This window comes from Neovison vison, chromosome 8 (assembly GCF_020171115.1).
Source record: "Neovison vison isolate M4711 chromosome 8, ASM_NN_V1, whole genome shotgun sequence".
In the NCBI taxonomy this organism is placed as follows: Eukaryota; Metazoa; Chordata; class Mammalia; order Carnivora; family Mustelidae; genus Neogale; species Neogale vison.
Window position 1 is genome coordinate 9,807,556 of NC_058098.1, and position 26,454 is coordinate 9,834,009.

The following is a 26,454-nucleotide window of genomic DNA, read 5'->3' on the forward strand; positions in this document are numbered from 1 at the left end:
CTGATGTGGGACTCAGTCCCAGGACCCTGGGATCATGACCTGAGCTGAAGGCAGAGGCTTTAACCCACTGAGTCACCCAGGCGCCCCCTCCCTCTGCATTTCTCTTCTTCCTTTCCTTTCTCCCTCCCTTCCTCCTCCCCGCCCTTTCTCTCTTCCTTCCTCCCTTTCTTTCTGATTTTATTTATTTGAGAGAGAGTGATAGAGAGAGCCTGAATGGTGGGAAAGGGGTTGGGGCAAACAGAGGGAGAGGGAGAAGCACACTCCCTATTGAGCAGGGAGCCCAACGCTGGGTCCCAGGACCCCAGGATCATGACCGGAGCTGAAGGCAGATGCTTAACCGGTTGAGCCCCCCAGGCATCTCTCTTTTCTCCCATACCTAATGCTCTCATTCTGGCTCAGTGGATGTCCTCCATTCCATCTGCACATATTTTGACATAAGGAACCCTTGAGGCTCTGGGGCTCTCATTGAATTTAGTCCTGTGTTTGGTGAAAATGAGGCACACGGAACATTCACAGTGTGAGATGTCCGAACTGGGAGAATCCAGAAGGCCTCAGAGCAGCCGAGGGTTGGTTCAGTTCCCTGCTTGCTGGGTAGTCTGTCTAGAAGTCATTCTTCATGTTTGGGGGTTTCCCTCCTAGTGGTAGTTCCACGGACTGTTACCAGCACAAAATTTAATTAAGTACAAGAATTAATTAAGATGAAACTCTGTGGAACCCATTGGGAAAAACTGGTTCAGTAAAGATCATTGGAATGCTATGGAAAATCTCAACAGCGGTAAATTATTAAAAAGACATATCGAATTATGTGAAAAGCATAGGATACTGTGAAAAACTGCAAAAGCCTGGAGTTGTACACTCAGATTATTTCATTAGTGTCTTTAAGTTCTTAAGCTCAAGCTAGAAATCCTGTGCTTAGTGAACGTTGGGGTTTTGTGGAATGAGTGACCACAGGGAGGGAATGGCAGATACGCGATTCCCTTTCCACTTTTGCCCTCGCGGCTGGATGAAAGGGCACTTTATTGAGAAGGATTGAGAGTCATTATTACTTCCTTTCTTTCTCGGCCGTAGGTTTGTAAGTTAAATGGGCTTTTTACGAAAAGCTAGCGATGTAACGATTTCTTGGTGTTGCCCCTTCTGCAAGAATGTGACCATCACCAGAATCATGGCCCCCCTCCCCTCTGGGCTTGTCCACAGAAGCACCAGCCCCCGACCTGCCCTTCCACCTTCCTCTCTTGCTGTTCCCTGCCTTCCATCCAGGGCTTCTGGTCTTGCCGAGGGAGGTGCAACCTTGGGCCACACGCAGCCATGGACGACTCACATATACCGCTTTCTCCCATCTCATGAGTTTTCATGGGTTACTGGTCACCAGTGTCCTTCATCCGGCTAACTCGGGTCTCACCTTCCCTGCCAAGCCCACCCCGTTCTCTCCTGATTTACCCGTTGCCTCCTTCCCTCCACTGGAATGTGAGTTCTGTGTATCCCCACCTCTGGATCAGCGGGCATACAGCAGGCATTCAGTAGATGGTGCTGGAACGTTGAAAATATGACCAAGAACCTTCTGTTTGCTGGGCAGTGTTCGGGTCCTCTTCCAAAGGGGGAGATTTTTCCCCCTTTCTGTTCCCTAGTCCCCCTGACTCATCTACATCATTTCTCTCATGATTTCTCACTAACCGCATCTGTCTGGCTCTCTTTCTTACTAGCTCGTGGGTTTGCAACTATAGCCCTGGAGCCAGATTCAGCCCTGGTGCCTTTTTTCTTTTCTTACTTCTTTTTTTTTTGGGATGGTCTGGTTGCTAAGAATAGTTTTGACCCTTTGGTGATGGGACCGATTGTTGGCAGAGTTGGGAACCTCACCTCTTGGCCTACAAAACCTAAACTGTTCACTGCCTTGGCCCCCGCCAGCATGTTTGTGGACTCCAGAAGGAACCCGATCCTTTTCTTTCTTGGATAAGGGGACTGCCTTGCATCTTTGAATTCCCATGACGTAGCACTCAGTAAATGTTCTTTTTAGGCCTTGAACTGTACTCACTTTTTTTTTTTTTTTTTTTTTTTTTAATATTCTCCCTCTGCAGTCAGATGGGGTTGTGAATCCTGGCTCTGATCCTTTCTAACAGTGAGGCTGGTGGGGTGGGGATGGTGCAGGTCTGAGCCTAATTTCCTTGTCTGAAAACTCCTGAGGCGATAATAGCCATTTCTTAAGGCCATTGTGAGGACTAAAGGCAGCCGTCACCAAGTCTGTGCCTCTACGGTGCTGAGTTCAGGTTTGCGTTTAATGTTAGCTGTTACTGTTTATCTATGTAAACATCCAGCTCAAGTAGTGTAGTCTGATCAGAGTCCCATAAAATATGTACCGATCGCAAGTTTTTTCTAAAGATTGATTTGAGAGAGAGAGCGGAAGTGAGCGAGAGGCAGAGGGAGAAGCAGACTCCCCACACTGAGCCAGGAGCCCAGCTTGGGACTCACTCCAGCTTAGCCGATGGAGCCACCCACCCACCGACAAATTTTAAAAAAATCAGTCATGTTAGGATGACTTCTTTCTTTTCAGGGATGTTGAAAATTAAAAGCTGATTTTCCAGGGGGCATGTGGGTGACTCCATCTTTTGAGTAATCATGATCTCGTGATTTCGGCGCAGGTCATGATCTCGGGATTGTGAGATCAAGCCCCACGTTGGGCTCTGTGATCAGCGGGGAGTCTGCTTGAGGTTCTCTCCCTCTCCCTCTCCCCCTACTCGTGCCTTTTCTCTCTCTCTCTCAAATAAATAAAATCCTAAAAAAGAAAAAAAAAAAAGAGTTACCCTGTCCATTGATCTGGTCCTTAATTTTCTTCCCCTTTTCTCTGTTTTTTTTTTTTGTCTTCTTTTGAGGTTGAATGAACCTCATGGTACCAATTTAGAAAAGCAGCTGAAGTGCCGTTAAGACAGAAGGCACCTGCTGTGAGGGGGTGAGTTAGTGCAGGGCTCTGAGAGGTGGCGATTTGTTCCCAGAGCAGTCTCTGCGGCAGGTGTCTCTTCCTGGAGAGGCAGGCGACGCCCATGAGGTTGGCAGGGCCCAGAAGGGAATTACTTCTGGGCGTATTGTATTGGCTTTGCAGGCTCGTGGGCACGCTAGAAAGGCGTGAGGAATTGAAATGCATTCACACATGATGTATCTTGGACCTCTTTCTTCGCAGGGACAGTGAAGGTGAAAAGCTCCAACATCCAGGTTGGAGATCTTATCATCGTGGAAAAGGTGGGTGGGATCCCACAGTTTGTGACCGGTTGCTGTGTGAGTGTGTTAAGGGGGAAGTCATGGCCACCACGTCATAGATCCTGACTCCCGTAGACTAACTGAATGTAGGCTTTTTGGGATTCTCTCCTAAAGCTTTGCCTGGGGAGGAAAATTTCTTCGCCATGAGACACCCACATAGAATAATTTTTCAAGGTTTATGTATGCTGGTTAGCCAAAACTTCTGCTTACAAACCCAAGTTTTGATTCCTATTGGTGTTGTCTTTTTTTTTAATATTACCATGAAATCTTTCCTCGAAGCCTGCTTTCACATAAAAATATATGTCATTTACCATTTTGAGCGATTTTAGCTTGCATTTTTTTTTTTACTTAAACATCATGTTCTTCTGTAGTTTTGGGGGGAGCATGGATCACGTGTAATACTAGAATAGTAAAAAGGGCCCAAAATGCCTGTTTAAAAATAACGCCATTCATACGTTTTTGACTTCAGCAAACACTCCGGTCTCTTTTTGGAAGGTCGTGGTTTTAGGGGTGGCCCTGGAGAGGCTTGGAATAATATTTGATTAGAAAAGGATTGTATCCTAGCTTGTTTCTGTAGGAAGTGAACTATGCTCCTTGAAAGGGATTAAATCCAAGAACTCAAAGTTGATTTGAGGTGAAGGGAAGCTCCCCTGTGTAGTAGCTCAGGAGACCCCACGGACCCTCTGTGTTATTACATACTTCTCTGTAATTAAACGAGGGCTGCCGTTGGCTTACGCCCATGTTTTCTTGAGAATGGCTTTTGTCGCTTCTTCCTCCTCGACCTCCTTATTAAAATTCCACTCAAAGCCAAACATCAAGACAGAGATTTGGCAGGAGCAGAAAGCGTGAGCGAGTGTGCGTGTGTCTTTGGTTTCAGCAGACCGCCTGCAAGAAAGCCAGCGAGGGTGGCTGGCTTTTGGCCCGGGCCCTTCTGGCTGGAATTTCGGGAGGTAATGGTTGGATTCTCCAGAAAACTAGAAGCTCTCTTTTTGAGAGAAGACTTCAAAAGGGGATTAGTAAAGTAACAGCCGCGTGCAAGACTTTTCAGATTCAAAACAAAAGAAATCCCCAAAGCTGTGTGTGACAAAGGCAGAAACGTAAATGAGGCTGTGGGTTTCGGCTGCTCCCCCCTCCCTGCTGAGGGGGGCTGCGGTGGTGGGGGGCGGTGGACGGAAACCCCACACATGGCTATTCACGGTAACAGTCTTTCTTTTCATTACACAGAACCAGCGGGTCCCTGCTGACATGATCTTCCTGAGGACATCAGAAAAAAACGGTACACATCTGGGATCAATTTTGAAAATAACCATTAACCTTTCAGTGGTAATTTGGCAAAATAATCATTTGAGAATGGAACAGAAGTAGATGATCATTTTGGAGCCATGTAGGCAAATCAGAAACATCTCTTTTAATAGAGCGGTCTTTAAACAAAACAAAACAGAACGTCTTCGGTCCTCGCAGGTCAATAGATTTTGATCGTCACCAAGATGCCGTTAGCTGGACCCAGGCCAAGTGCCAGCTGGTGGGTCCACCGACGGCGGCTATGATTTTCCTTTCTGGGCTGCTGTTGAGCTCAGCTGTAGGACTTGGCGTGATCAGGAAGCATGTTTCACAGATAGAAGCACCCAGAAATCCCCTCTCTTCTGAGAAAATGCCAGGAGATACGTGTTACCCTAGAGAAGCTGGGGAGAGAGGTAGGTGGCCTTTCTGGCCCTTCGCTCAGGAGCCGTGAGGCCACGCCCACCATCACCCCTGAATGTATTTATTACCACAGCCCACCGGGACCTGAGCGAGCTGCTCTCGGCTCCTACCCGACGCTGCTCTCTCCCGGTTTTTCCCGGGGTGGCTGACATCACTGCACCCCCAACCCTATCTGTTGACATTCATCTCCTTCTTTTCTTATTTTTCTGTTATTTAAGCTGTTTTGAGGAAACGAAGCTGTTTTTCGCCCGAGTACAGGCACAATCAGATCTCTGAGCATCTGAAAAAAGTAACATTTCTGTTCCTTCAGGGTTGCTGTAACTTATTTGATTATGAATCAAATAAAAGTGCAGGTGAAATTTTATACGAACAATAATTTATCCAGAGATGGAGTGGAAGGCCCTCGATTAAAAATCTTCTTTCCAAGTCTTCAGCTTTGTCCTCAGTGGGTTCTTATGTCCTTATCTGTGAAGACAGAGTGTCATGGATTAGGGTCCCTGAAATGCTTCCCTCCCTGCCTCTTCCCCACCCCCCCAGAGATTAGACATGCTTTTCCTCAGTGGTGCCCTGAGGTCTTAGCTGCGGTGTCCGGGAATTCAGCGCGTTCTGGGTCTGATGAAACCCACCGCTGACACATTGCTGGACGGGCTCGTGGGACGGAAGGAGGCCTCCGCGGGCGGGTGGGGAACAAGCACGTGCTTTTGTAGCGCTTCCTGCATTTGAGCAGCCGCCAGGGTCCGTTGTGGCGTCCACGCTGCGGGTGCTGTTCTGTCCACTTTTACACGCAGGGAAACCAAGGCTTGGAGAGGCCAAGCGTCTCCAAGGACGTGCGGCCAGTAAGTCGGGTAGCTGGTCTTGAATCCAGGAGTCTGGTTCCTGATCAGGTATCTCCTGCCCAGAATGGCCTCGAATGCTGTCCGTGCCAGCTTCCTGCTGGGGCTCTCGCACCCAGTCTCCATAGCAAGCTCCTGCGCGCTCTGTCTTCCCATTTCACAGGCTGGCCTGCTGGTGTTTAGCAAAGTCAAGAAGCTGGCCTAGGTTCCTCTTGTGAGTGGATGGTGGACTGAGGACTTTTTTTTTTTTTTTTTTTTGTAATTACCTTATTTGTCAGGGTGCCTGGGTGGCTCAGTATAGGTTAAGCCTCTGCCTTTGGCTCAGGTCATGATCCCAGGGTCCTGGGATCGAGCCCCGCATCGGGCTCTCTGCTCAGCGGGAGCCTACTTTCCCTCTCTCTCTGCCTGCCTCTCTGCCTACTTGTGATCTCTTTCTCTGTCAAGTAAATAAATAAAATCTTTTTAAAAATTTACTTATTTGTCAGAGAGAGCAGCAGGCAGAGCAGGCAGAGGGAGAAGCAGGCCCCTTGCTGAGCAGGGAGCCCGATCCCAAGATGCTGGGATCATGGCCTGAGCCGAATCAGATGCTTCACCGACCGAGCCACCCAGGTGTCCCTGGAATGAGGATTTGAACCCAGATCTTCCGACCCCAGAGCTTACAGAGGAAGTGGGAAATGGGGTGTTTGTTTTCCCTTTTGGTGGTTGGTCACTGACGGTTTTTACCACGGCGAATGCAGGAACTGCTGAGAGCCGCCGGGGGAGGGATCCTTGAATTGAAAGCGGATAGACAGTGCCCACCTTCCTTCCACAGGCTCCTGCTTCCTGCGCACGGACCAGCTGGATGGCGAGACAGACTGGAAGCTGCGGCTCCCCGTGGCCTGCACGCAGAGGCTCCCCACCGCGGCCGTGAGTAGCTTTCCCGCGGAAACGCAGCCTGGCACCGGTGTCCTTGTCGGGCTCTGGGACTCAGAGGCCCTCCAGGGCCTGATGAGGGACGTCAGGTGGGAAGGAGGGCGGGCAGGCTGGGGTTCTGGGGGGCCTCCCCAAGCACCTGTTTTTTCAAGTCACACGGCCGAGTGAAGTGCAGGGTTGGGGTGCTCTGTAGAGGGGAGCCCAGAATCTTACAATGCCTCGACAAGGCGCCTTGCATAAAGCTAGAAGGAAAGGCATATAGGTATATCGTCCCTCTGCTCAGGGCCTCTGGAGGCTTCTCGTTCCTGAGAACCCAGACTACCGTCCTTGCTGTTGTCCTCAAGCCCTGTGGGGTCTGTGTCCCTGCCAGGACCCTGACCTCAGCCTGCCTGTGCCCTTTCCCTCTGGGTCCCAGCGTTTGCCCTTGCTGTTTCCTCCGCAGGGGACAGTTGTGCTCCAATGGCTGCCTGGCTGGGCCTCTCCAGCCTACCTCCTGGGTTTTGTGCACAGATCTCCTTGTGTGAGAGGCATTTTCTAACTACCCTCCCCTTGTCTTCCCACCCGACTCCCTTCCAGGCAGTATCTCTGAGAGCAGAGTTCTGCCTGGAATGTGCACTGCTGAATACCCTACGCATGGAACAGTGTGAGGAACAGCATGTAGAGCCATGTGTGGAACAGCCACGGGCTCTCTCCCAGGGGGTGGCGTAAGGAGTTAGAACCAGCAGGCTCTCAAGGGTGTGCAGAGCCCCACACTTCCCTGTCAGCCCCACATTACTCAGGCCGTGATCTGTAAAGCGAGAGGGGCAGGGAGCCAAAGAGTAAGTTTAAGGAAGAGCCACATGGATTGGATGTGGCCCATGGACAAGAGTCACAAAATGTAATTTAAATGCTCGGAGGCCAACATGCCCCAACAGTGGCCTGAAAGGATTAGGCAGAACATGAAAGCTTTTCCTGGGCTTGTGGTGACATGGATTAATGCTCTTCCTTATCCATGTTCTGTGAGGAAGGAGTGGGCAGGCCAGTGTTCCATGTTAATAGGCCGGTAAGTGTGCCCCCTGTCCTAATGATGTCTCATGGTCAGCGACAAGTGAAGTGGCACCATTACTAATATTAATTCTTAAACCAGAATTCTGGAGCAGTGAGTTTCTAACACAGGTTGGGAGCCCCTGGGAATCCTGAGGGGACACCGTCCTGCCCCGAGATGAGGTTCGTCTAGTGAGAGGGTTCTGGTTTTTCTGGGTGACGCATTTTAACTTCCTGGTAAGATTTCTCCAAGGGAAGCTTTCTGGTCCTCATAATGATTTGAAGGACTCTCTTTAAGAGATGGCCTGGAAGCGCCTAGAATCATGAAGGTGCGGGTCGGTCACGAAGGTGCAGGTCTGTTGCTGCACAGAGTTGCCTTTGTCGGTGTGTGCTTTGGATGCATCAGTTTAAGGAACGCCGCTGTTGGCCTCTCTCCCCGTTCCCCCATCCTCTGCCCCTGCCCTGCCCCGTCTGGCCCTGGGCCTGGGCTGGGGCCCAGAGAAGGAGATGCTGCTCTCCTTGTTAGGAGACTCCTCCTTGCTGGGCTAGAGGGATCCGAGAGGGGAGCAGCGATTTAGCAGAAGAACCGTATGAAGGGATGACCTGGGCATCACAAGACTGTGCTCTTGTTAGAATAAATAATTAATTGTATGGAAAGCCCTGGAGGAAGAAAGGAAAAGTCTTGCTTGTGGCCTCTGCCCCAGACCTTACCTGCTTCCCTCTGGGGATCCTGTGGAGTCAGTGGTGATCTTCCCAGACCTCTGCCAGCACACCACCCTACACAGGTACAGCTGTGAACTTGCTGGTGGGCGGGGGGAGCGCACACATATATGAGATTACCCTGTGTTTGAGATTCTGCAACTTTTGCTCCTGTCCACTTTGAATGTATCTCCAGGTTTTTTTTGTTTTTTGTTTTTTTAATTTTAGATTTATTTATTGATTTGAGAGAGAGCAAAGAGGAGTGGTAAAGGGAGAGGGAGAGAGAAAAATTCAAGCAGACGCCACGCTGAGCACAGAGCCCCATGGGGGGCTCAATCTCACAACTCTGAGATTACGACCCTGAGATCACGACCTGAGCCCTGAAATCAAGAGTCTGACTCTTAAATGAGTGTGTCACCCAAGCGCCCCCTCAGGACCTTTTCTTATTAGTACATAGAGGCCACAGGATAAACACATCTGCATGTGGGACCTCCTAACTAGTTAGTAGAGGCCACAGGCCCTGGGCGGGGGTCAGCCAGTAACCTCTGCCCCCCCTCTGGGTCCCTGTAGCCAAGGTGTGTCGTGGTCTGGATTTGCCCGACTACCTGACTGGAGATTTTTTTTTTCTCAATTTTTTTCATTGTGGTAAAATACACATCAAATTTACCACGTTATCATTTTAAAATGTACAGTTCAGGGGCGGTAAGCCCATTCACGTGTTGCAGCTGTCCCCACCGTCCATCTCCGGAGCTCTTCACCGTGTGAAACAGAAACTCCGACCCATCAAACACCAGTTCCCCATTGCCCAGTCCCCCGCATCCACCACTGCACTTTCTGTCTCTATGAATTTGACTGTTCTAGGGACCTGATCTAAAGGGAATCATACAGTATTTGTCCTTTAGTGATGGATTTATTTCACTTAGCATAATGTGGTGGCCTGTGTCAGGATTCCCTTCCTCTATAAGGCTGGGCAATATTCCATTATATGGCTGTATCCCATTTTGTTCATCCATTTACCTGTCAGTGGATACGTGGGTTGTTGGCATCTTTTGGTGACGGTGCGTAATCACAGCCGTACAGCATCTTTGAGACCCTGCTGTCACTTCCCTGCGAGTGGCTTGCTAATCACAGTAATTCTACGTGTAAGTTTTTGAGGAACCGCCATGTTGTCTTCCGCGGTGGCTGCACCACTTTACGTTCCTTCCAACAGTCCACGGACATTCCGGTTCCTCCACATTCTCGCCCATACTTTTCGGACGGTTGCCATCCTCCTGGGCGTGAGGTGTTCTGTTTCCTTTTTATGCCTTTTCCAAGGCCTTACACAGAGCAGGGTCAAGTAAGCACCGTTGACTGAGCGCAGACCTTCGTTGGTACCAACAGCTCTTGGCCCCGGCAGTGGAGCAGAAGGGGGACCTAGGCCGTAAGCCAGTTTGGGAGGCACCGGGTGAACACAGACCCACAGGCGTCTTCACTGTGGAATCTGTCGGGGTGTTGTGGGATAGCATGTGGAGCGAACGCTAAACGTAGTTTCTAATAGAGAATTTTTTTTCTTCTCTTTTTCCACCTCGCCTGTACTTTTGAGAGCCTGCTTGCTGTTTGGGGGATAGAGTTGCTTTTGAAAAACTCTGGGGGCCTCCTAAGATCTCTTTATTTATTTACTTTTTAATATTTTATTTATTTATGTGACAGAGAAAGATCATAAGTAGGCAGAGAGGCAAGCAGAGAGAGAGAGGGAAGCAGGCTCCCCACTGAGCAGAGAGCCCGATGCGGGGCTCGATCCCAGGACCCTGAGATCATGACCTGAGCCAAAGGCAGAGGCTTAACCCACTGAGCCACCCAGGCGCCCCACCTGAGATCTCTTTAATCCTGAACTTTGTTTTAACTCCGAAACGTTACCTCTGTTGAACAGGATCTCCTCCAGATTCGGTCGTACGTCTACGCGGAAGAGCCAAACATCGACATTCACAACTTTGTGGGAACTTTCACCAGAGTAAGTGGGCTTAGCTGACCGGGCGCTCCTGCCTTGCTGAGAACACGTGCTGGGGACAGTGCTGCAGAGAAGTGTCGGCAGGTCTTTGTTGGGGGGTAGCTGAGCTCCAGGAAGGGGTGAGCTTCCCCTAAGTAGCCCCAGCTTCATAACTGACGTAGTGAGGTTGGTACAGCGGGGTTTTTCTCCCGGCCTCTGAACAGCGTGAGTTTCCCCGACCGCGTAGACCCCAGCAGCGTTAGAATTACTGTGAACTCTGTGGTGGGAAGGCAGGTACTTTTTATGTCTGCTTTGGACACATCCGTGACCTCTTCTACTCATACAAGCCCCGGCTGGCATTGTTAACAATTTTTAAGCCACTTCCCAACTATCCTACCTAAAGGCTAGAAATTAAATTTAGCTTTCAATTATTTGAGGAATCTGGGATCCCCACGGAATTCATGGTCTCTTCCTAGAAGCCATAGGACGGGCCAGCAGAGGGCTGCTTCTGTTTGATTTGCTTCTGCATTTTAGTTCTTGCCTTGCTGGATGTGTCTTCAGTGTTGGAAGCCTGTCCTCCTTTGGTCACGGATGATCCTGGGGATGAAAAGCACGCCCAGGACGGTGGCTTTGGAGCTTGGCCTTTCTCTCCTGGCTCAGCTGGGGGCTTCCAAATAGGGGTCATCCTCTCTTCCTGTCTTGGGACGAGCAGGTTGGAAATAGCCTGTGGATTCTTCCAGAACCTTGTTGGATAAATGCGTGCCCATCGGTCTTTTCCAGGAAGACAGCGACCCTCCGATCAGCGAGAGCTTGAGCATCGAGAACACGCTCTGGGCCGGCACTGTCATCGCGTCGGGTAAGGGCGCCCTTTCTGGGGAATGTGTTAGCAATTTGAAAAGGAAAGAAAATCCTCTTGTGTAATTAGAATAATCATCTGTCAGTGGGGAAAATTAGCCGGCGGTCACATGGTGTTTTCCACTTGCTGCTGCCCCTCCAGGGAGTCCCGCTGACATCTGATTGCCCCTCAGACGGTTGTGGACACCTCTGAGAGAAGCTGTTGTGGCCGGCGCTTTTTCGGCAGCATCCACTCCGGGAATAGTTCTTAATTGCCGCCTGAGATTGACGTCCTAATCTCTCCCAGAAACTGGGCCAGCCTGGATGTGCTGGCCGGAGGTCGTGTCTGGGGGGGCTGCTGAGCTCGTCCTGCCAGTCCTAGGCGGTCCCTCCCCCAAGCACAGGAAAGGGCCATGGGCCTGAGTTGGAGCCTTGGTGTTGAAAACACCAAGATGATGTGGAAATTGGTGTCTTTTAGTTTTTGAACACTGGGGAGAGACTGAGCAGAAGCGGTTCCAGGGGCCGAGCAGTGTCTACGGTCATGGTGGTTGGTGGCAGTGGGGGGCCACGGATCTGTCTGGCACCTTGGCGAGGCCTTTACATGCATTACCCATTGCACTGACCCCTCCCTTCGTTAACCGTGAGGGGAGGTGCCGGTATTATCCCATTCTGCAGATGAGGAAACCGAGGCTCTGTGAGGCTAAGGAACTTGCCCAAGGTCACACAGGAGGTAAAAGGCAAAGTTGGGACTTGAACCCAGGCACTTTGTTCCAGAAGCAGAACATATTGTGTAGTTCTTGTTACTTTGTTACATTACACATATGAGGTAATAGTATATACTATTATTAACATATGATTTTACTATTGCCAACTTCCTGTCTCTACTGTTGGATGACGGCTTTCTCCCTCTCAAGCACCTCTCCCTCCTACCAACCCATTTTCTTCTGCTTGATGCTGCTTTGTGGCTCTTTAGTATAATTTAGGTGCTCAGTCAGGATACTCTGTGGCTAAGGAAGGGAATGACCAGTGCAGATCAGCACAAACTAAACGCGGGGCCGCCTTGTTCACCATCCACAGATGAACCGCGCAATGCACATAGAGATGAGCACTCCTTTTACGTCTTCTGCCATTTTTCCGTTTCCACTCCCTGCCTGTATTTGCAGCCTAATCTGGAATGTCTCTCAATTCCTCCTGATGGCTAAAGAAGAGAAATGGGTCCTTAAGGCTCTGCACCGGCAAGGAGGAACTGCCTGCCACGCCCACAAACCACGCCCACATCATTGGCCACACCCACCAGCCCTGCTGCAGCCCTTCCCCTCCAGCCTCTCCCCTGCCGCAGGTCCACCCACGTCTCTCAGAACTGGTTACTCTTCCTTCCCAGTTTTCCTCCCCTTTGAATGCATTTATTAACAAGTAATTATTCCTTTTAATCTTTTAATAATTTGGCAGAAAAATAAGGACGGTGTTTCGATTTGCATTTCCTGGATTGCCTGGAAAGTTGGCTTTCCTTGTGGTCTGTGTGGTCTCTACCTGTGTCCCTTACTTTTTGTGCCCGCTAGCTGTTTCTTCTCGTTCTCGTTCTCGTTCTCTTACTCATTTGTGAGAGTTCCCCATTTCTGGTTTTTGAAAAGGTTTTGTGGCGTATTTGATACTCAGAAGTTTCATAGTGTTATACTGTTCTTGTCTGTGATAGAGGTTCTCTTGTTATTGTTTTGTTTATTTCATTAATATAGGAACCTCTTTCTACACAATAAGACAGTTCCTAATGTTTTGGTTGGTCTACTTTCTGTTTCTTCATATTGACTTGTGAGCGTGCTTCCTAGCAGAGACAATATCAAACTCATCTCGATGTGATGCAAATCTTCTTTTCAACGTCTATTGTTTGGCTTCTGCTTTTGTCTTTGATGTGCTTTGTTTGGTTTTTCCAGATAGAAGTTCTAAATATTGATGTTATCCACATTTCCATAGAAACGGGAATCCTAGAGTAAAGGGCAGATACATTTTACGTTGAGAGAGAGAATCCCAAGCAGACTCTGCACTGAACACAGAGCGGGTCTTGGGGCTCCATCTCACAGCTTTGAGATCATGACCTGAGCTGAAATCAAGAGTCAGATACTAGCTGACTGTACCACTCAGGCGTCCCAAAAATAAAATCTGAAAAAAAAAAAGCTATTTGTGAAGTTGGATTTTTAAAAGTGTTTTATCTTCATTTGCATTTTTCATTTGCATTTTTAAAATGTATATATGATTTGCCAGTTTATGGCCAATGCCCATTTTTTTTTCTATTGATGGATTCCTTTAAAAATTGATTCCTAGGGCACCTGGGTGGCTCAGTCGGTGAAGTGTCTGCCTTCCATTCACATCATGATCTCAGGGTCCTGAGATTGAATCCTGTACAGGGCTCCTGGCTTAGTGGGGAGTCTTCTACTCCCTTTGTTCCTTCCCCCTGTTCATGTGCTGTCTCTCTCTCTCTCTCAAATAAATAAATCTTAAAAGAATTTTAAAAAATGATTTCTAAGAACTCTAAGAATATTATCCTTCTGCTTTTTACCTTAATTGCAATTACTGTCTCCCAGTTGGTCTCATTTTGTATTTTGGCACAAAAATTTAAAATTTTTATACCCTCAAACCTATTGATTTTTTTTTCTTTATGGTTTCTGGTTTTTGCGACATGCTGAGAAAATCTTACTTGCTTTAAAATGAGACGAATACACTGATGTTTTCTTGGAATGTTTATATAGTTTCATATTAAAATATTTGAATGCATGGAGTGATGTTAGGAAAACTTACTGGCATAAGGGCCTTACTTGAGCTCCAGCCGGAAGCTCTAGACCCTTGTGCCCAGTCTGTGCATGTGGCCCTGTGTCGAGACTGCCCCCGGCGACTGGACATGTGTGAAAGGAGAGAGCGCACACTTTGGGATGGAGAACGGCAGGTGGAATGGGGCTGTGAACGGAGATCAGATATGAGGGGGTAGAACTCCTGAGTTGTGCTGTGTCCAGCTCAGGCAGAGCTGGGGGCACAGGGGCACGTGGGATGTGGGCATCTGCTTGCCAGGTGGTAAGTCCAGTGGTCCGCACATCATTCCTTGCAGGCGGGTGTCCTTCTCCTTCCCTTTTATTGAAAGATAACACATATATGGAAAAGTGGCTGAATCCCAAACATAGCACCAGTGTTCCGATCAATAATTGGGGTTTTGTCAGCCCCCAGCGGTCCCCCTGCTGCCTTCCAGTCCCCACACAGCGACCTTTATAAAAAGATTATTTATTTATTTGAGAACGAGTGAACAGAACTAGCGAGAAGGTGGGTGATGGGGGAGGGGCTGAGGAGGGGAGAAGCAGGCTCCCCACTGGGCAGGGAGCTGGATACATGGGTGGGAGGGGAGGCCCTCAATCTCAGGACCCCTAGATCATAACTGGAGCTGAAGGCAGATGCTTAAGTGACTGAGCCACCCAGGCGCCCCAAGGGTAACAGCTGCGTTGATTCCTCATAGCTTTGAGTTGTTTGGTTAGCCACTTGCTTCAACAATATTGACATTTTAGTAGTAAATGCATGTTCACATGTCTGTCTGGTTTTTATTCTGGTGATTTTCTTTTCTGCCTGCTTCTTTCCATGTAGCAGAACAAAACAAAACAAACTTATTTTTTAATTTTAATTTTAATTTAATTTTTATTTTTTAAAGATTTTATTTATTTATTTGACAGAGAGAGTACAAGTAGGCAGAGCGGCAGGCAGGGGAAGAGGGAGAAGCAGGCTCTCCACAGAGCAAGGAGCCCGATGCGGGACTCCATCCCAAGACCCTGAGATCATGACCTGAGCTGAAGGCAGCTGCTTAACTGACTGAGCCACCCAGGCGCCCCTATTTTTATTTTTTGGAAAAAAAAATTTAATGGATCATTTTAAGTATAATCTGCTCCCCAGTGTGAGGCTCAGCCTCACAACCCTGAGCTCAAGAGTCGTAAACTCTTCATCTGGCTGAGCAGCCAGACGCCCCCCCCCCCAAAAAAAAACCTTTCCTGAGCGTCTGTTGCTCAGTCCTGGCGCTGCAGTGGCTTGCTGGAAAATCCTCGTCTCTATCCTCATGGTGTTTCTAGTTCACTCTAAACTTAATACAAATGACAGAGGAGATGGGAAGAAATGGGGGCGGGTCCCCGAAATCCCTCTGAAACCAGTGTAAAGGGAAGCAATTTAAGTGGCCATGTGGAGAGTTCTGAGGTGGAGGGACTTGTCAGCCTTCATCTCAGAGATGAACAGTGATGAGTTTTTTGTTTATTGGGCTCTTTTTATTTTTTTTAAGATTTTATTTATTTATTTGACAGAGAGAGAGATCATAAGTAGGCAGAGCGGCAGGCAGGGGAAGAGGGAGAAGGAGGTTGTCCATTGAGCAGAGAGCCTGATGTGGCACTCGACCCCAGGACCCTGAGATCATGACCCGAGCCGAAGGCAGAGGCTTAATCCACTGAGCCACCCAGGCGCCCTATCAGGCTCTTTATATTTATGAAGCATTATGCCCTCATTCTCTTGTTTTGGTCTCACAGCATTAAAGGGGGGTTTAATGGAATGAAGAATGGAGTCTCAGAGACGTTAAGCAACTTGCCTGAGGTCGCACAGCCTCGGAGGTCCTCTCCTGGGAGGCAGAGAGTGGAAAACAGGTGGGAGAAGAGATTTCAAAGTTTGTGATTGGTGATGTGGAGGACAGTGAGTGGTGAGAACTGTGACCCAGTGGTGTTACCTGCTGAGCCCTTCACCGGGTGTGGGTTTCAGAGTCCGAGACGCTGGACATGTACCATTTCCTTATGTGGCCTCAGTTTCCCCTGCTTCTCAGTGAGTGGTCCTTTGACCGCATTCTGATTCTGATGCAAGCCTGGTTATATGCAAACCATTTCCTTCTGGTGCACCCCACCGAGAAACCGCCATCGTTAGTCATCTTGATTCTGTGAGATTTCACTTCTCTGTTCTCTTTAAAGCGAAGTCCTATGTTCCGGTCACTCTGCTGTTACCACCTGAAAGTCTGAAAGAATGAGAAAGCTTGCCAGGGTCCAGCTGCCTCTGCTGGCCTCAACCTGGAGAGGATGCAGTCACCATGGCAACCCAACCCCGTGCTGCTAGGCTGGGGAGTCCCTGGGCTGAGAGAGGGAAGGGATGGGGCGTGGCCCGGGGGGCTAGGGACCCCGGTTCTTCTCAGGCTCTCCAGTTGCTTGTGCGGCTGCCTCCCCCGGCTCCGGTCCGCAGCAGATCAGTCCGTGGCCCTTGCACAGCCTGCGGGCAGTCGTGCCTGTGCACATGGGCACGTGAGCTTGAGCGCGTCCAGCTGGTCTGGACCCTGTCCGGTGGCACTGGTCCTGCGCTCACATGCTTGAATGCCGCAGCGGTATCTGACTGCTGTAAACATTTCCGAAAGCTCAAGGGGTAGCATTTATCTTGTCGCAGACAGGGACAAAGGGGTCACAGAGTAGGCCCTGACCCTAGGACTGGGCTGTCCTGGAGAGTTAGGAAGAAGTTGGCCTGACACCCGACCACAGCAGTGTGACTTGGAGAAACCAGCCGGCTGAGTGGAGAGGATTCTGCACTCTGCCCACTGTGGAGGGTGGGGGTGGGGAGACATCGGCACCGATGGCACAGGACACGGGGGGCAGAGAGGCTTGGGTCAGGAGGTCTTGAAGGGGTGGCTTGGGCTGCGTGGGGGTCAGGATGAGCCGAGAGCCTGCCCCCGGATAAAGGGAGTGCCTGTGCTTGGCACCTGCTGGGAGGACGGACCCAGTGTCTCTAGATCTTCTGAGTTTCCAGGAGGAGCCAGAATTCTCAATTTTTTATATGAAAGTTCCTATATTTAAAAGTTGGTGGTGAATTCAAAACCTTGAAAGCCCAGTATAGACCAAACCAGTGCACGTGTGTGGTTTCTCTCTGGGCGACTGTGCCTGGCGTTTGGATCTTATGGAAGGGGTTTTGGCCTTGGGCAGAGGCAGGCACCGGGGAGAAGGGCCATTTTCATTTCAGCCTTGGCAGTCATCAAGGTTGGCCGGACCCAGTGCAGGACCTGTTCAGAGGTCCTTGTCATCAGGACCCTCTTGAACCCCCGATCGCGGGGACTGACCCCCACCACATCTGTGCAGGACCGAGTGCAGTGGCTGCGTGGCCACCTCTGGTCTGACCATCTGCTGTGGCTGCAGGCCTGCGTTCACTGGAGCCGCCATCTGCCAGGGGACCAGCAAGTGAGCTCTGCCCGGTCCGCCATCTGCTGAGCCTTCCTGGAAGAGAACCGCATTGTGTGCATTAAGCGTGGAGGGGGGACCTCAGTGTGTCCTCCTGGGGCTTTGTCGGGGACACGCAGTCCCAGTGCATCCTCTGCGCTGGGGCTCCTTGACCAGCTCTGACGCTCTCTGAGGTTTTGGCATCTCCCTTTGAGAGAGGAGAGAGGAGGTGGTTCTCGCTCCCAGCAGAGACCAGCTTGCTTGTGTTCCTGGCCGCCTCCCTGAGAGCGTGGCAGGGCTGGCCCCTTCTCAGGGTTCAGGCTCCTGCTCAGGCGTCCTCATCTCAGAGGCTGCTTCTCCGACCACCCAGTACCAACCAGCGGGCTTCTCCAGCTCCTTCTGGTCTGTTCCTCTGCCTGATTTTCATGACGGCACCTGCCACCGTCCGTGATTGCCTGTTTCTCGTTTCCTCCTTCGTTGTCAGTCTTCTCCACTGTGTTGAGCATTTCCGCGGCATACACTGAGGAGAGGAGACAGGTAGATTGTTAATGGATATGACCAGTTTCACCCCAAAATAGATTGTTCCCATTTATACTCCAGCCAACAGCGTGTTCTGACAAGGGCCCATTTGGCGGAGACACTGGGTGTTACCAGTCTGTGGAATTTTTATTGTTGCAGGAGGGATACAAGTGGCTTATTTTGCATTTCTTCGATTACTCACTAAGTTGAGCATCTTTTCTTATGTTAACTGGCCTTTTGCGTTTCTTCTATAAGTCGCTGACTTTTAGAAAGATTGATAAACAGGGCTGGGGGCGGGGAAGTTCTCAGGAAAGATGGGTCATCTGGCCCGTGTTCTCGTTGGACACAGTATCTAAAGGAATCAGACTGAGCGGGAAGAAGGCTCTAATGAGAGCGTGTCTGTAAGTTCTCATAGTGTCTGAGGGTAGGAATGTCCTATAAGCGCCTCTGGAAGCCGCTGAGGGCGGTGGCGTGACGGGCCGACTCCGCCAGGTCCCCAGGGGACCCCACAGACCTTCCAGCAACAGTCACAGCGCTCTGGGTCTTCACCGTGACCGCCGAGCGCTCGAAACCGTGGCGGACGCGACGAAAAGACGGGGAACTGGATATATTAATTTCTGGTGAATTTAAATCGAAATGGCTGCCTGTGGCGAGTGGCAGCAGGGCTGGTCCTCATGGCCCCGGATCGTCGTCGGTGTTCACGCCTCTCCGTGCTGCGCTTTTCTCGCTTCAGGTACCGTCGTGGGTGTCGTCCTTTACACGGGCAGAGAACTCCGGAGTGTCATGAACACCTCAAACCCTCGAAGTAAGGTGAGCTCGGTGTTTGTTTGTTTTAAAGATTTTATTTATTTATTTGATTCTATTTATTTAAAGATCTCTTATTTATTTATTTATTAAATAAATAAATTTTATTTATTTATTTATTTATTTATTTATTTGTCACTGAGCCGGGAGCCCCATGCGGGACTCGATCCCGGGACTCCAGGATCATGACCCGAGCTGAAGGCAGTTGGCTTAACCAACTGAGCCACCCAGGCCCCCAGAGGAGCTGGATTTAAAGACAGGAACACCTCACAGTGTTATTTCATTCATATGGACGTACTGTCTTCTCATGTGTCTGTGCACGTGTGTGCGTGTGCACACGCATCCGTGTAACACAGGAGCATGCGTTCCTGTGAATTTGTGGGAATTCATAAAATTTTTAAAGCTTTCAAGTTCAAACTGTTGAGCACTTCCTGCGTGCCCTGCATGGTGCCCCATCCTTCACAGGTGCCCCCCCCCATTTACTCCCCACCACTCCCACCCCAGCCGGGGAGCCCGGGCGCTTCCATGGGCTCATGAGCTGAGCAGTGGCTGTGAGAAGCCCCGTGGCCTCACGCTGCCCGGCAGGGAAGGGGCGGGCTCAGATCCACCCCCCAGAGGACACTGGCTGTGGCGTCGTGAGGGGGGGGGAGGTCCGCTGTGTGGCCTCCGGGTGGGGCCCGTTCTCACTCGTTTCACACCACGACCCGCCCTCCCGGCCCCACCCCTCCCCCATAGTTCGAGACTTAGCCAGAGCTGTACAATGACTTCCTCTGTCGATGCCATGAACGAGTGCGGTTTCCACACCTCTGGTTATTGCCTCCCCACGGTCACGACCATCCTTACGACCAGAAGCCGTTTATTCCATGCTCTAGCCTTGTGCTGGGCCGTGATTCTGTGCCTGCTGGCTCCGTGTTTTTTTTTTTTTTTTTGTAGACACGTTGAAGTAGATTTGTCATTATTCAAATCATCGCACTCATGGGTGTGGCTCTTAGCCATCAGGTCCCACCCGCGTGTGTGCCCTGAGCTGTCAGGCAGCCCCGGATCCATGTGTGGGGCAGTTCCAGGAGTGGGGGACTGAGCCCATTTTACAGATCGTGGCGTATGTCACCCCGCACGTAGCCCCCAAGGCACCGTGACCTGTTTATGTGTGTCCAAGTCTAAGTCTTCATGATTGTTTTGTTTGTTTTTTATTTTAAAGATTTTATTTTTATTTTAAAAATTTCACTTATTTATTTGAGAGAGAGAGAGAGTATGAGCTGAGGGGGTGGGGTAGGGGTAGGTGGTGGGGGGGAACAGACCCTCCACTGAGCAGGGAGCCTGATGCAGGGCTCGATCCCCAGACCCTCGGATCGTGACCTGAGCCGAAGGCAGACGCTTCACTGACTGAGCCACCCAGTGCCCCTAAGTCTTTTTGATTGTTAAAAAAATTAACGCAATCAGAAATCCTTGAGGCCCCTTGGATGTGTGTTAGGAAGCCCAGCCCCTGGAGCCCAGTATTCTGAACCAAAGACGTAGGGACCGAAGGGTCCCACTGTTTCTCACCTAGGGCGCAGGTGCTCCTGGAGAAGGACCAGTTGTTCAGCTGGGCTCCGGTGCACTGACTAAGCACAAGCTCCCCCTGCTGCTCCGTCCCACAGATCGGCCTGTTTGACCTAGAGGTGAACTGCCTGACCAAGATCCTCTTCGGCGCTCTGGTGGTGGTGTCGCTGGTCATGGTGGCCCTTCAGCACTTCGCCGGGCGCTGGTACCTCCAGATCATCCGCTTCCTCCTGCTGTTCTCCAACATCATCCCCATCAGGTGAGTGGAGAAGGACCCAGGCCATTTTCTTCTTTTTCTCTTGTGGTCCCCTTGGAGATGATGACGGGGCACACTTGGGAGCGTGAGTCCCGTTCTGGGCCCCAGCAGGGGAAGGGCGGTTCTTCCGTGAACCAGCCTTTCTTGAATCAGTCTTTGCTCAGAAGCCTTTGCCCTGCCTGCCTTGTGCCAGGGATGCCGCTTAGCGCCCGTCTCGTGGGCCGGCTCTGGAGCTGGCGCTGGCCGCCGGGGGCTGTGTTAAGGTGGATCCCGGGTGGTGGATCCACACTCAGAGGGAGATATTGGGACTGATGAGCGCTGGTGACACGGGCCAGCTGCTGGCTTGCCTTCCTTGGAGGCTGAATAAATACTCTTAGAAAATAATACAAGGAATTGTCGTAGTAGGAGAAAACAAAGATTCCCAGTGACCAGAGAATAAGATCAAAATCACCTCTAATCTCACAACTAAGTGATGGGTGCTCTTAATATTTTGGCATGTATATTTTTCTAGCCTCTTTTCTATTTTAAAGGGAGATTCTGCTGTATGTAAAATCTACCTTTTTTTCTTTCTTTTTTTTTTTCTCAGAGAAATGCATTGTAAGTAACTTTGGACATCAGATATACGGGTGACTGGTACCCCGATGTGTTTTATTTAGAACAGCCCTAGTGTATATTCTGGGTTTAACTGTTTAGCTCTGTATTGTTGGGGACTTGTTTCTACTGTCTCCCATAATTGATGTTTAGTAAATATTATTAAAATAAATCATGTTTTTTTTTTTCCCCCCTGAAACTTTTAGTGCTTCTAATATTAAACTTGGTATGTTGCTTGTAATTTGTCTTGCTCTTTTGGGTGTTTATGTCATCCCAGCTAGAATTCATGTTTTCCTGAGGGTAGGGATTGTAGTTTTGGTACCGCAGTGTTCCTAGAACAGGGGCATTGGACCCCTCGCCAGTGTGGTCTGGATCTTGGTTTCAAAGAATAAGTACATCTGCTCTATCACCAGGAAAAAAAGTGTTTGTGAGGTAATGTTAAGTGACGTTGTAATCTTTAAAGCTTTGTCTACTGTGCGATTGAAAATTAGTGAGTTGACTCTTCCTACGGCCAGTGACTAGCCAGGAAAATAGTGGGCAGTTTGGTTAATTTATAGGAGTAGGAATGAATGTGACAATTTCTTTTTATTTTTTACAATAACATAATGTCTCAAGATGAATAGAATACAGGTAATGGAATATTATTCAGCCTTAAAAAGGAATGAAATTCAGACCCACAGTACAACGTCCCTGAAGACATTATGCTGAGTGACATCAGCTGGTCCCAGACTGTCACGTGCTGTATGAGTCTTCTCCTGTGAGGTCCCCAGAGCAGTCAGGTTCAGAGAGACAGAAAGGAGAGTGGTGGGTGCCAGGGACTGGAGGAAGGGGAGAGTGGGGGGTTGTGTCGTGGGCATAGGATTTCAGTTGGGGAAGATAGAATGTTCTGGAGAGGGATGGTCGTGGTAGTTGCACAACCGTGTGATTAAACTAATACCACTGAGCTGCATGCTTAATGGTTTCTCTCTCTCTTTTTAGAGATTTATTTGAGAGAGAAAAAGCCTGTGGGGTGGGGAGAAAGGGGAGGAGGAGCAGACTTGCTGCTGATCTGATGTGGGTTTTTTTTTTATTTTAAGATTTTACTTATTTATTTGACAGATGTAGCAAGAGAGAGAGCACAAGCAGGGGGAGTGGAAAAGGGAGAAGCAGGCTCCCCGCTGAGCAGGGAGCCCAATGAGAGGCTCCATCCCAGGGCCCTGGGACCATGACCTGAGCCGAAGGCAGATGCTTAACCCACTGAGCCACCCACGTGCCCCGCTTTTCAGTATTTTAAAAGCATTTTAAACCTTCATTGTTTTATTTTAGTCCAAAACAGCTTCGTGGAGTCGGTGATTTTTTTCTGTGAGGTAGCTGAGAGAGGACTTGGGGACTCTGTGGCTCCCGCCGCAAGGCTGTGCTGTCCCGGGGAGGGGTTTCCAAAGGTTACAGCCCCACTGATGGGGTTTGGAGTCGTTTAGAATCCTTGCTGTCTGCAGATAGAGACACAGGGAGCCTCACGGACATCCTGTTAACCTGTTTGCTCTGCTTTTCGGACTAGCCTGCGTGTGAACCTGGACATGGGCAAGATTGTGTACAGCTGGGTGATTCGGAGGGACTCGAAAATCCCTGGGACGGTGGTTCGTTCCAGCACCATCCCTGAGCAGCTGGGCAGGATTTCTTACCTACTCACAGACAAGACAGGTGAGCTGTTTCCTGGAGCTTCTCGGGCTTCCCAGTGAGAGGAGGCGCTTGCATTCTCTTCCTGGAGATCTTAGAGATGGATGCTTGCTGCTGTTTTAATCTCTTCAGCGTTTGAGGAATGTTGATTTTTTTGGTGACGATTGTCCTCACCGTCAAGCAGCAAAGCCTTACCCGGTACTAATTAGGCTCAAAGCACTTCTCGGGGCGCTCACAGAGGGTGTCTAGTGAATCTTCAGCCTCATCTTGGGAGGGAGGCATTTTTAGCCCCATTTTACAGATGAGGAAACGAGGCACGGGAGGTTGACTGCCGTGTGAGAAGCACAGGGTGACCGAGCAGGCTTCGAGTCCTCATCGCCGCACCCCAGAACACTGCCCTGCAGTTTGCTTTCAGAGTGGCTAAGAGCAAGGACGGGGAGTGGGGACACCTGGGTTGAGCTTCCTCTCTACCACTTAGTGACCGTGGGACAGAAGCGAGTCTGTTGCAAAGATCTGGTGGCTCACCCCGTCAGAGAAAAATGAGGTTTCAGGAAGGAACAGGACCAGAAAATATCTGGGTATGTCTGCTTCAGAGCCCCTGGGTAGCCGCTGTAGGACTCCCTCAGTGGGTGAACCTGACTCTGTTCATCTTCTGTCCACGTATCCGTCTGCCCAGGATTCAGATCCCTTCTGGACAGAATCCAGTGTAAGTCCTATGCCACCGTCTGGGCTGCCGGAGTGAGTCAGCCGCCTTGCCTGACCCTCCCTCTAGACCATCCCAGGGAACGAGGGTGATCGTTCCCCCTGTGGAAATCCAGGAAGCAATTTTCAAAAGAAAAGGAGTTCGATTCTGGACAGACCAGATCAACACCGCAGACATCTCCCGAGCAGGGGAGCAGGGGCAGTGCTGAAACCAGGGCAGGGTGTAGAGTAGTAAATGCTCAGAAAACGACAGCCGTCCCTCCTGTTCCCGGAAGCCCCCGGAGGTGGGCGGGGTTCCTCATGTGTCTTGTGTTGCAGGAACTCTCACCCAGAACGAGATGGTTTTCAAACGGCTGCACCTGGGCACCGTGGCCTATAGCCTTGACTCCATGGATGAAGTTCAGAGCCACATTTTTAGTGTTTATACCCAGGTAATGCCTTCTGCTTTGATACTGGAAACAATTCTTCTGCACGTACTAACCCCTGTATTGAAATAGGATTCCCGATACTGTCCCATTCACCCAGCGAACGGGTACTGTCCAGTGGTTCTTGGTGTATTCCCAGAGTTGTGTGACTATCACCGCTATCAGTTTTGTCTCATCCCCCCCCAAAAAGAGACCCCTATCCCCATTAGCCATCAGTCCCTGTCCCTCCCCCCCTTCCAAACCCAGGGCCACCGTCAGTCCTTTATGTTTTGAATAAAATCAGCCTTGAAATCAGCCCTCCCCTTCCCCCGTGCCATCTTTCTCATTCGCAGAGTTACTCTGCTCTGCTGGATACTGGGAAAAACCCAAGAGAGACTTGTCTGCCAGTGACTAGTGCCAGAAATAGCTTTGGGCACCTACTGGTTACTTTTACTTCCTTTCCCTGGTCAGGAGCCAAAGCAGCAGGCATGACTGATCTGCTCAGGAAAAACCGTCGGCACCGGTGGGCTTCAGTTTCCCGTCCGGGTTCAACTCTGTGACTACACGGAAGGGATTAATTTATCCGAGATGGCCTGCAGCTTCTCTGCTCCTGCATTTGTTTCTGCGAGGTTTTACAAAACTAGTCCTTTTTCAGAGAAAGGTATTACTGGAAAGTGTTGTAATATTCCTAAAAAGTTATACCTGTGGTGGGCACGCGCACACATACACACACACACACACACACACCCTTGGGTGTAGGACCTTGGCTACTCAAAATCGCTAGTGATGTTTTAAGAACAAAAACAAAAGGAAGGACGTTGACTTGGGCCTCATATGTGAAGGATTCCAACTCACTCTGATTAGGGCAGGGCTGGGCTGCTGTGTCTCAGAGGTAAGATGACACATGGGCAAACCCTTGGTAATTCTGAGATGCATCAGGGCTGATGGGCCAGCGGTACGTGGTGGCACTTGTCTGGGCATGAGAATAGAGAGGCCACGTTTTGCTTAAATTTGCCAAAATAGATAATAATTTTGTTGTCAGAAGGCCAGTTAGAAATGTGAAGGGAGTATTTCCCAATACGGAGTAGAGGCAGAACTCCTGAATGCTTTGTGCCATGGTTGCATGAGACGTTGAGTTTTCCGGAACATTCACTGGCAGGTACGCCTGGATTCTAGGGTTATTTCCTGAGGATGACAGAGCAGGGGTTATAGTTTGCAAGTTGGAGTGAATTTTAAACGGAGGACAGTTAATTTGATTCACGTAAGTGAAACACCTATAATTCTTCTAGGCTGCCTGTGTGGGCATTTGTGGCTTGTCTCCAAATGAATCCCTGGACTAGTTTCAAAGATGGACTTTAGGACTCTTAAAAACTCAGGAGGACTTAGTTGGATGGGAAGGAAAAGCCACGTCCAGCCCCCTGTCCTTCTCTCTTGTTCTATCTCCCTCTGTGGCGTTGGTGGTCTGCAGCTCTATACTGGCCCCCATGTGTCACTCTCCAGATGGTCCCTCCTGTCTGAGCTTCCATCGCCCCGCAGGTGGCAATGACCCCTGTCTCTGTCTGCAGCCCCACCTGGAGCTCTAGACTCAAGACACTAGCATGCTTGGCGTGGCTGCTTACAGAGCCTAAGGACAGTGTCCCTGCAATCCTGACTTCCTTCCCATATTCCCACACACTTGCTGCTTTTCCAGAGGTTCTTGTCCTAGTGCGTGCTACCGCTGCCTACCGCACTCCTCTATCCCAGGATCTGAGAAATGCCCCTTCCTTCCCCATCCCTACCTGCCTTCAGCCATTGGTCCCAGGCCCTTGGTGAGGTCTGCTCCCCCAATCATGTGTTTGGCCTCTGTCTTCATCTCTTGTCACCTGCTAGGCCAAACCTGCCTCTCCCCTGCCTGGCTGTCCGCACACATCCCCCTGCCCCACACAGTCTCCCTGCTGCTCCTCTTGAACCCCTCCCGGGAGCACGGGGTGCCCCTCGTTCTGTTAACTCCGTCTTGGGGCTGAGACCTCCGTGTGCTCCAGGTATGGCGTGCATCCCCACCCCTTCCTCGTGGCGTTCACTCTCTCCTCCGCTTACTCCTTTGGCATGGGGGGCAGGGGGAGCTGCCTTGTTTCTGTGTCTTGGAACAGACTCTTCCCTCTGAACCGTTGAACCCACATGCCTTCCGGGCCCCACCCGAGGGGTCCACTGTGTGGGTGGTCACACTCACCAGCGTCTGGCTGAACCCTCTTCCCTCTAGCCCTCTCTTTGGCACTGCAGGCCGACTGGTGATTGTACCAGACAACTTCCTGGTCGTGGTGCTGCCCCACCCCCTGGCAGGAGACACCCCTTTGCCCACTGGGGTGGGGTTTTTAAGAGCTTGTGATATTTACAGAAACCATCCCTTCTCAGGGTATTTGTGTAGTTCAGCTTTTATGGTCCATTTTGCTTTAGCACAGATAACATACTTTGTAAAGTGTTAAAATTCCCAGAAAGACATTTCTTACCGTGAGCACTGCCCCAGACCCCTGGCTTAGCGGAAGCTCATAAATGCACTCACCCACCCTGGCCTTGGCGTTAAAATCGCTGAGTGTTACAG

General features: G+C 50.1%; 1 protein-coding gene across 2 annotated transcripts in view; it reads left to right on the forward strand.

Moving 5' to 3' along the window:
• ATP9A (ATPase phospholipid transporting 9A (putative)) overlaps positions 1-26,454 on the forward strand; it is a 128,902-nt gene that overhangs the window by 50,102 nt on the left and 52,346 nt on the right. For both annotated transcript variants that reach the window (XM_044262820.1, XM_044262821.1), the window contains 9 exons: positions 3,170-3,228; positions 4,471-4,522; positions 6,592-6,686; positions 10,324-10,404; positions 11,161-11,236; positions 18,658-18,734; positions 20,366-20,526; positions 22,652-22,794; positions 23,791-23,903. In XM_044262820.1, the coding sequence (XP_044118755.1) occupies positions 3,170-3,228; positions 4,471-4,522; positions 6,592-6,686; positions 10,324-10,404; positions 11,161-11,236; positions 18,658-18,734; positions 20,366-20,526; positions 22,652-22,794; positions 23,791-23,903 (857 nt within the window). The remainder of the gene's footprint in view (positions 1-3,169; positions 3,229-4,470; positions 4,523-6,591; positions 6,687-10,323; positions 10,405-11,160; positions 11,237-18,657; positions 18,735-20,365; positions 20,527-22,651; positions 22,795-23,790; positions 23,904-26,454) is intronic.